Source organism: Setaria italica, chromosome II (genome assembly GCF_000263155.2).
Source record: "Setaria italica strain Yugu1 chromosome II, Setaria_italica_v2.0, whole genome shotgun sequence".
Classification (NCBI taxonomy): Eukaryota; Viridiplantae; Streptophyta; class Magnoliopsida; order Poales; family Poaceae; genus Setaria; species Setaria italica.
In genome coordinates, this window is record NC_028451.1 from 2,346,161 (window position 1) to 2,355,892 (window position 9,732).

Consider the following 9,732-nt stretch of genomic DNA (forward strand, 5'->3'; position numbering starts at 1 on the left):
GAACAAGCCTGCCAGGCCGGGAACCAAGCGAGGAAAGGAGGAAGAACACTCTCCCACACGAGCACCAAATGATTCCGCGTCGGCCTGTATCGGTCCCGAGTCCCGACCATTTCAATCCCATCCGTCGGTGTCGACCGCCGACGACCGCCGCGACGACGAGGACGCGCCATCCGCCGCCTGGTGCGGGTGCGGCCGTGCGGGGCGGTGCCCAGTGCCCACGGTGCACGCACACCTTCCTAGTCCTCCCTCCATTTGTGGACAAAGGGTGTGAGTGGACCACTCGCCACTGAGTAGGTAGCCGCTCCCAACGACACCTCCCCCCACCCGTCTCTCTCTCCCCCTCGTACGCTCGCATCTCCCTCCCTCCTCCTCCGCTCTCACTCCGCCCGCGCCACGGCAACCTTCCATTCCCCATCCCCCTCCTCGCACCTTCCCTTCCCCACCCAGCACTAGCAGCCCACCACCGGCGACTCACAATACCACCAAAGAAAGGCGCGCGCTCCTCCCCTTGGCCGCTTCCGCGTGCACCCGTCCGTCCCCGAACCCGCCGCGTAGCTTTCCACTCCCGCACACCAACCTGTAAAAGGCACCTCCTGCCTCCTCGCTTGCCTCCCTGGCCTGGATCTGCACCTCCACCCCACCTGACAAGGAACGAGGTGCTTCCCCGCCTCGAGTTCCGGCAAGTGGAGCGGAGCGGAGCCGCCGCGCGCCGCTCCCAGCCAGATGCTGCCCAACACCCGCGGCAGGCCGCAGCAGAGGCCGCCCAGATCTTGGTCCTTTTCAGAGATGGTGGACTTCTCCGACCCCAAGCGCAGGCCGCGCTACCTCAGCAAGGTCATCATGGTCGCGCTACTCACCGCCATGTGCGTCGTCATGCTCACACAGCCGCCCTGCCACAGGAGGACCCCCAGCGTGGTAAGCCCCTTCTACTGCTACGACCTCTTTTTTACCAGTGTGCCGGTGCTTGCTTGGATCCAGTTGAAAATTGATTATATCGTCACCGACACAAGTCCAAGCAAGTGCCTGACATGAGGATCTTCACCGTGTCACATGTGCTCAGTTCTCCGTCCATCAACCTGGGGTGACGCACGTGCTAGTCACCGGCGGCGCCGGCTACATCGGCTCGCACGCCGCTCTTCGCCTGCTCAAGGACTCCTTCAGGGTCACCATAGTGGTACGTCCGATCCTCACAGCTTTGCAACTGCTGTTTCCGGTTCAAATCAAGCATCACTAGGTAGGACGTGTCTAGATTTTTATTGGGCGCTTACAAAATTCTGGTGTTTCCCTGCACAACAGGATAATCTTTCGAGAGGAAATATCGGGGCGATCAAGGTTCTCCAGAACTTGTTCCCAGAGCCTGGGCGGTTGCAGTTCATACAAGCTGATCTAGGAGATCCGAAAGCAGTATCCTACTATCTTATTATTATCTCTGGATAATTGGATATTTGTTTGCATCCAAAATGTGCCTGGCACAAGGATAAATAGATTTGATTCCTTGACATGATCTCAGGTTAACAGAATATTTGCAGAGAATGCATTTGATGCTGTCATGCACTTTGCTGCTGTTGCGTATGTTGGTGAGAGCACACTTGAACCTCTGAGGTACTAGAATTTCACTTGTCAGCCAGCCTCTTATTTATCAGTCAACTTTCCTACCTGCGCATGATACCGAAACACTTCTAACAGGTACTACCACAACATCACTGCAAACACTTTAGTGGTGCTGGAAGCTATGGCAACACACAGTGTGAAAACTCTGATATACTCCAGCACATGTGCTACCTACGGAGAGCCGGAGAAGATGCCAATCACTGAAGAAACTCCCCAGGTCAGCTGTTACTTCTGCAATTTTAAATTCTTTGTAGTAAAATAAGCTGAGACATTGTAAAGATGGCCAGTATAGACAAAAAGATTCTGAGCTAAATTGTGCTGTGCAGTTTCCGATCAACCCATATGGTAAGGCCAAGAAGATGGCAGAGGACATCATTTTGGACTTCTCAAAGTCCAAGAAAGCAGATATGGCTGTCATGATTCTAAGGTTGGCACTGTTAAGTAGAGTATCTTTTTCAAGACATCATTTCATTGCGGGGTTACTAATGACTAATCTTACACTGCTAGATACTTCAACGTCATTGGCTCTGACCCAGAAGGGAGACTGGGTGAGGCACCTAGACCTGAATTGCGTGAGCATGGTCGTATATCAGGTGCATGCTTCGATGCAGCGCTGGGTATAATCCCAGGTTTGAAGGTGCGTCAACTGACCATTCCTCTTTGCTGAGCAATCCTTTTGTCTTAAGGCAGTAGGTCCATAAACAGCAGTATTGCCTTTTGGACATATTTGGTGCTCACCACCTTATGGTATATCACTAATTAATATCTCTTGCCACAACAGGTTAAGGGTAGCGACTACGAAACGCCTGATGGTACTTGTGTAAGGGATTACATTGATGTCACCGATCTGGTTGACGCCCATGTTAAGGCGCTCAACAAGGCAGAAAGAGGCAGAGTTGGCATATACAATGTTGGCACAGGAAAAGGTCATATATCCACTGAATACCATCTTCCTGATGAAAAACAAACAAACACAATACTACATTGGCATATTGTCTGCCACAGTTTAGGACTTTAGCTAACAACGTTTCATTCGGTCTGATTGGTCAGGTCGGTCAGTGAAGGAGTTTGTTGAAGCCTGCAAGAAGGCAACCGGAGTCGACATCAAGGTCGACTACTTCCCCCGCAGACCAGGCGACTACGCTGAGGTGTACAGTGACCCTGCTAAGATCAACCGGGAGCTCAACTGGACGGCGCAGCACACCGACCTCCACGAGAGCCTCAAGGTGGCATGGACATGGCAGAAGGCGCACCGGAGCGGGTACGAGCCACCCCAGGCCATGATTTTGTGAAGAGTTTGGGTGCCTCATAGGCATAGCAAGCAACCAGCTGGACTGAAGCTTAGGTGAACATAAAATTATTAGAGACGACTCCTCGAGGGCTCTTAGTCGCTCACTCACATATGGCGGTTTATATATACGTAGTGCTCATGGTCATTCGTTCAATTCTTGAGGATTCATATTTATTGCAGGCCTTAGCTAATCACTGTAATATCATAATACAGATACATTCATTATATAAGTTATATATATAGTAAAAATTCAATAAGCTCCTTTGTGAGATGAACATGCTGTAGGGGGTTCAGGTGCTAGTTTTCAGCCAATGCATCAGTTGCTAGCTGCAACTTTCGTTACCGATGTGCAGTTGCATTATGGTAGTAATTTGTTAACCATGGTGGGATACAGAAACAGAAGTATCCTCATTCAGTTCTTATATCACTCAAATGCGCCAAACATCTGCCGTTTCAAAGAGATGTACGCTAGTTGCGAAAGGTGGTCATCCGGCTGGCACACCGATAAACTTGGAACGGTTTCATATGTTCGTGAACGTCAGACATTATTGGCTATCGCCAAACGAGATGGCGTATACGCCAGAAGCATGATGCAAATGAAGTACTACCAGCGCAAACTACGGTCATTCATTACACAAGCGTGGTGTAGAATCAATGAGCCGCAATTAACGCACTAAACGTCGATTACCAACTGGAACGACTTGCCGGGTCTCCAACCACAAAGTCGTACGGTAATGAAATTCAGTTGCAACTAGCATGTATCAAATGGTATGTCAAGTTCAAGCCAAGCTTATGTGACACTCTTTGCAAGCACTTACAAGTTACAACTAACTGTGTATGAAATACCAGTTTGGCATCGACTGATCACATCCAGGGGCCATTGGTTCTGTTTGAACAAGACTCCTGCACAAGAGTGAGCAGCACGGTAATGCATCCACAAAAGAAGCTCATTATATAGACATCCTCCCAGTAATAAAAAGAGACCTTGCGGAAGGAAATCTGCTGCGCACAAGGCACTGTGCCTAATGATACTCCAGCTTGTTCGGCACCATCCTGAACAGAGAGCACGATAAGAACATGTTTCCTCACTTTGAGCCTGAACACTGCTAGATGACATTTTCTACCTTTGGACATTCCACCTGCACTGACTAATCTCCAGAGGAAAAAATCAACTTCACTGGTGAAACTAGACCCTTTCAGGCATTGCTTTCTGCAGTCACAGAAGCAAGCAAACATGTCACTACCATACAGCAGCAGAAAGAGTAAAGTTTCCAGAAGAAATCAAAGCTCATACCAAATTGTCACATTAACATCTTTGCAGTGCAGCAATTCTCGTCAACATTACATCTCAACATCAATCATCTTTTGTTCCTGTTGATTCCTTTCATACGGGCAAACGACAGGCAATTGGCAAGTCGTGCAGATGGGGAGTGTTTATCAGCATCCCCTTCGATGTTTATATGCTTGGGTCTGTACACAGGGGGGAATTAACAAATTAGGAAACATCACCCATAACCTCAATGTTGTGTGCATGCACCAAAAAATGAAAGGAAAAAAAAGACAAAGTAGAGTGGCATACCTTGGGGTTGACTTTCTTTTCCCTTTATCCATATTTCCAGCATCAACAACTCTTTCTTCAGAAGGTGCACTAGGAAGGCCCAACTCAGGGGTAGCATTCGCCGGACCCTCTGTTGTCAAATTATCTTCAGCCGATTTCCTCCTGAAGAGATAAAAAGCACTCTTAACATTATGTGAACCCAATGAAAAAATTGAATGCAAATGGTATCACAGAATATCTACATGTATAAAGTTTGCATGGAAATGTTACCTTGATGGTGCTCTCTTCCTTTTCGTGACATCGCCATGATTTTCAGTGGCGACAGAACCCGTCCTCTTTTCGACTACGCCTTCATCACCAACAGAGACAGAGCCCCTCATCCTTTTTCTGGCAGCCCCCTCATTGCCAACAGGTTTTGAGCGCCTCTTTCTCTTTTTTACTACTTCCTCTTCACCAGAGACAGGGTCCCTCGTATTCGTTCCTGCCTCATTATCAGCACTGATAGTGCACCTCCTCTTTCTGGCAGCCCCCTCACTGCCAGCAGGTTTCGAACGCCTCGTTCTCTTTTTGACTACCCCCTCCTCACCGACAGACGCTGGGTCCATCATTCTATTTGTTCCTACCTCATCATTAGCACTGACTTCAATTGGAACAGCCTCATTACCTACAGGGATGGAACCCCTCATTCTCTTCTGTGAAGCTGCATTATTGCCAGCTGGTTTTGAACCCCTGGTTCTCTTTTTGACTACTCCCTCTACACCAACAGACAGAGGGTCCATTATTCTATTTGTTCCTACCTCATTATCAGCACTAACAGTGCCCCTCAATTCGATTGGAACAGCCTCATTACCCACAGGGATAGATCCCCTCATTCTCTTTTGTACAGCTGCATTGCTGCCACTAGTAGATTTCCTCTTCCTGGATCTACTACGGCTGCTAGATAAATCGTTGAGACCATCAGGCACAGCAACATTCTCTTCATTTTGCTTTTTCGATCTTCTTCTGCAAAAGCAAGCATGGCACAAAATAGTGAGCAAGCATAATGATAGAATTCATTCATGACTCAAGTTAAGCTTTAAGATGTACCCTGTTGATTTTCTGCTTGGTCTTCTTGAACTGGTGTTTGAAACAGTATTAGCAGCAACACAATCAGGAGCAGCTGAACTGTTGACAATATTGGACGCAACTAGGTTTTCTTTGGTTTGCTTTCTAGATCTATCTCTGCAAAAACAAATATGGGACAAACTAGTGAGCGAGCACAAGTCAAGCTTTGCAATGTAGCAGTTTCCTCATTGAGCTTCATGTGTTATTGTAATTGATATCAGTAATAAGCTATCAGAGACACATGAATTCATAAAAGGAGAAGACCTTAGGATGACGGATCATCCTCGCCAATAAATTGGGATTAATGAAGAGGAGAACATATGAAAGAAAACAGCTTAATCAAATATAAAATACACAAGTAAACTGACATGTTATCCTTGATAATAAATTGGGATTAATGAAGAGATATATGAAAGAAAACGGATCTTAATGAAATACAAAGTACACAACTACCAGACAGAAATCTGCAGCAAGTATACCTTGTGTTCTCACCAGATTCGTCACCTTTTGATTGCACAAGTGATATTAGGTCGCTGGGGGCAATTGCAGGCCGCTCTTTTTCTCTATCAACAAAATTGGTTTGAAAAACAGATTTCTTTAGTTGAATGGCTGCTTTAACTGCAGGCAGGTGATGTTTACAAAGTTTATTCCATCGTCTGCAGATCACAAGAAAAAACTATTAGCAAGGAAGTTTCACCTTTTTATGAAACATATTACAGACGGTATGCTAAATGAGAAAGAAGTTAGATTTACCTAGAGCACATATTATCATTACGGCCGGGAATTATATTCATAGCAATCTTAGACCAGCAAGGCCCAAACTCAGATACTGCAGCCAATAACTTGGTATCTTCTTCAGGCCGCCATTTCCCAAGATCTATACTTGGATCAAGAATATTACACCACCTGTTTTAAAAGCATAGGTAACTAGCATCACCACCAAACTTTGAGCTAATATGTTTAGATCACAATATTACCTCTCGTGGCATTGCGTTTGTGTGCGGCCAGGAATAAACGGAGCAATCTTACTCCAGCTGCCAGATCCAATTAGCTTGACAGAAACCATGAGGCGTTTGTCCTCATCCAGATGCCATCTTCCCACTCTGGTCCTTGTAGGGTGCAAGGTTTTCCTCCACCTAGCAAAGTCAAATGTAAAAATATTGCCAAGGAAAACAGCACAGATCAAGGAAAGCAAAAGATAAACCTGATCAATGAAAGCAATAGTTTTGGAAAAAAAAATTGAGAACAGAAGGAAGAAAGAATTACACATTACCTATTAGAGCACTGACTGCCAGTGCGACCATCCAGGCTGGCTGATACAAGTTGCCACTTCTCACCAAAGGTATGAACAGCAGCTCGAAGTTGAAGGTCTTCCTCTTTTGTCCAGGCCTTGTTAATTATGTGGGGATTAAGACTTCGTTGATAACGAACAAGACATTGGAAAGGAGTCCGGTAAGTACCCAATGTAGCTGCAATGTTAATCCAGTTGTACAGTCCCTTTTCTTGAACAATAAGTAGAAGTTTTGTTTCCTCCTGGGCAGTCCAGGCCTCAAGATTAATCAATGGATCATCACAGTTTAACCACCTGATCAGATGTAATCAGAATTTTTTAGGAATGAACATTTGTCACAAAGATGCATACTGGCTGTAGAAACTACAGAAATCACATCATAAGCATACAGTAGTGTGATATGAAGAGAGGGGGATAAAGCATGCTGTGAACATGAAGGAAAAAAAAGTATTGGGAACAAAAGTACCTCGATTCGCATTCAGCGCCAGATCGACCAGGCAGGTACATAGCAGAAATTTTATCCCAGTTTATTAATGGTAGGACAGATCTAAGACTCTCCGGAGTCACCTCAAAATTACCAACACCATTTGTCAGTGCATATGCCATATCAACAGCACTGAAGTCACCAATGGCACTGCAGCGCAACAATTTTATCATAAGCAAACACAGTAAAATACTAAAATGACATTCAAAATCACAAGAATGGCGCAAGCCTACATTTCTTCTTTTTTTTTTGAGAAAACAAGTACTTCAATAGAAAAAATTTGCTAGAGCCAAAAACTTTGAACTTATTAGCTGATAGATATTCAGTCCAATGCACATACAGAATGCACTAATGTTATTTAACAGGCTACATTACTGAGAAGCAAGAAGACTATTAATATTGCACTAAAACGTCATAATTTTTTTTCTCGTCTTTCGTACGCTTGAAGCATGATAAGGAAAGTATTATCAACAAAAATTGAACACATATATAGTTTGCAAACCGAATTCCATGACCAGAATTGATGTAGAAATGCCCTGTTGGGTTAACAATTAATAAATTTGATATTACCTTCCATTATTCAGCGAGTCTAAAATCAACGTTTCTTGATATTGCTGCTTTATTCCTCTGGCAAGTTTATCTTTCTCCGCATCTGACCATGGCTGCTTCTTAAATGACATCGGGAATTGCTCCAGTACCATTCTATACTTTGAAACACGGGGATTCTCAGCTGGGCCAAGAAATAGTGCAGGCATCTTTCTGTTATTATTCTGCACCAAATAGATTTCTCTTTCATAAGTAGGTGTATTGTATGTTTCCGGTAAATCTAAAAGACTAAAATGAGGCAGACATTTGAATACAACAATGCTTGCACACAGGATGGGAACAACATAGTGGGAGAGCAAAAAGTTCCATGGTTCAAGAGCTTAGTTTTAACAATCTCTTCATTTTGACACGAATAACGTTCTTTTCATTACGGAAGGGAAAAGTTGTTCGGATAACATACAACGAATGCATACTATGAAAATAACTTGGCACATCTAATACGTCAACTTATGATTGATAAAGTATGATAAGTTGCAATGTCAATAAAAATTGCAAAAAAACATATATATACTTATCGTCTTTTGAAACACCTAAGAAATTAGCCAACTCAGAGGAGTATTTTATCTGAATAAAATAGCAATTCCATAGGTACATACAGAATCCAATGCAGAAAAAAGGAATGGAAACTATTTGGTCTAAGCTAATTACTAATTTTACAATGGGTAGATTTCGGAGAATGAATAGTAATTGCGGACAACAAAAGAAGGTAGTGTTTACTAATGCAGGAACGCATATCATGCAACATCCAATGCATAGATGTATATACAAATGGCAATACCTTTTCAGAAAGCTGAGTTGGTTTCCTAGAGGAAATCAATCTGATACGAGGATCCTCCTTCTGGGATAAAGATCTGCCAGCTGATCTTCTGCAGCTTAATTGATAACCCAAAAGGCATTTTACGCGATCCCTAAGATCCTTATTTTCTTCAATTTTCGCTTCAATGTTTATCAATTTTCTTCTAATTAACTTCTGGCATGCTCTGTTCTTCTTGAGAGCATCCACTAACAATAGCGCGGCTTTTGGAAACCCAGTCCGATTATGAGCCTTTGCATTCTGCTTCTGTGCAGCAGACTCGTCATCATTCCTGTCCACGAAAAGTTCACCGTGCACTCCCTGTGACGCCTCAGGTTTCATGGCCTTCGGTGACGAAGTGGAGGTACCTACATTAGGTAAATCAAAACCTTAAGGGCCATTCATCAAATGTGTGCTGTGAATTTAGCTGGTTCAAGAATTACCGAGACGTTGCACAAGCTGAATTGTGAATTTAGTACTAGTATTATAGTATATCGCAAGCTTCAATAGAACAGACATAGAAATACATGTCGTGACTATCCCCTGGCATGTCCCATAAAATGGGTCGTGCATTGCATACAATTTTCTATCGATGACTGCTTTGATCTGATGCCCAGGAACCCATGTACCAGGACGACATCACACACTGGAAAGCACACTCATGATTTCATAGTTCACAATCTAAAGTTAAAATAGTCGACATGCGTGATATTTAAGATTGCGGCAGGAACTATGATAGGTGTCAAGACTCTAGGAATGCGGGAAGAAAATAGGTGTCAAGACAATGTTCAGAGCATTGTTCGTTTTGATTGATCAAAACTTACCTCAGCTGGTTTGTCACATTCATAGTTAGTTTCAGATGTCAAGTCTAGCACGAAATTTAATGGACAATTGGCACCACATAATAAATACTGAAACCCATTCGAATTACTGCTATGAGTCCGTACGAGTTGCAATTCCAAAGCGGATCGGGGGGGGGGGGGGGGGGGGGGGG

General features: G+C 44.2%; 2 protein-coding genes across 2 annotated transcripts in view; one reads left to right on the plus strand and one right to left on the minus strand.

Annotated features, from left to right (window-relative positions):
• Positions 1–335: 335 nt before the first annotated feature.
• Positions 336–3,174, plus strand: LOC101780455 (probable UDP-arabinose 4-epimerase 1). The gene is made up of 9 exons (XM_004955371.4): positions 336–915; positions 1,061–1,174; positions 1,297–1,404; positions 1,511–1,602; positions 1,687–1,828; positions 1,938–2,038; positions 2,119–2,248; positions 2,393–2,537; positions 2,662–3,174. Exons 1-9 carry the CDS (start codon positions 724–726, stop codon positions 2,901–2,903), a joined length of 1,266 nt encoding a protein of 421 aa, XP_004955428.1. The 5' UTR covers positions 336–723; the 3' UTR covers positions 2,904–3,174.
• Positions 3,175–3,557: 383 nt separating this feature from the next.
• Positions 3,558–9,732, minus strand: part of LOC101780859 — a 7,867-nt gene continuing 1,692 nt past the window's right edge. The window contains exons 2-16 of the mRNA XM_014804794.2: positions 9,182–9,216; positions 8,724–9,127; positions 7,910–8,109; positions 7,322–7,489; positions 6,838–7,149; positions 6,542–6,700; positions 6,318–6,470; positions 6,044–6,220; positions 5,547–5,681; positions 4,731–5,462; positions 4,482–4,622; positions 4,197–4,372; positions 4,027–4,112; positions 3,887–3,955; positions 3,558–3,805 (exon numbers count right to left, since the gene is read on the minus strand). Of these exons, the coding sequence (XP_014660280.2) occupies positions 4,261–4,372; positions 4,482–4,622; positions 4,731–5,462; positions 5,547–5,681; positions 6,044–6,220; positions 6,318–6,470; positions 6,542–6,700; positions 6,838–7,149; positions 7,322–7,489; positions 7,910–8,109; positions 8,724–9,127; positions 9,182–9,216 (2,728 nt within the window). The 3' untranslated portion in view covers positions 3,558–3,805; positions 3,887–3,955; positions 4,027–4,112; positions 4,197–4,260. The remainder of the gene's footprint in view (positions 3,806–3,886; positions 3,956–4,026; positions 4,113–4,196; positions 4,373–4,481; positions 4,623–4,730; positions 5,463–5,546; positions 5,682–6,043; positions 6,221–6,317; positions 6,471–6,541; positions 6,701–6,837; positions 7,150–7,321; positions 7,490–7,909; positions 8,110–8,723; positions 9,128–9,181; positions 9,217–9,732) is intronic.

Coding starts and splice junctions, on each gene's coding strand:
- LOC101780455 (XM_004955371.4), top strand. CDS start 724: ATGCTGCCCAACACCCGCGGCAGGCCGCAGCAGAGGCCGCCCAGATCT. Junction 1,603..1,686: donor AGCACACTTGAACCTCTGAG/GTACTAGAATTT, acceptor CACTTCTAACAG/GTACTACCACAACATCACTG. Junction 2,039..2,118: donor ATGGCTGTCATGATTCTAAG/GTTGGCACTGTT, acceptor TTACACTGCTAG/ATACTTCAACGTCATTGGCT.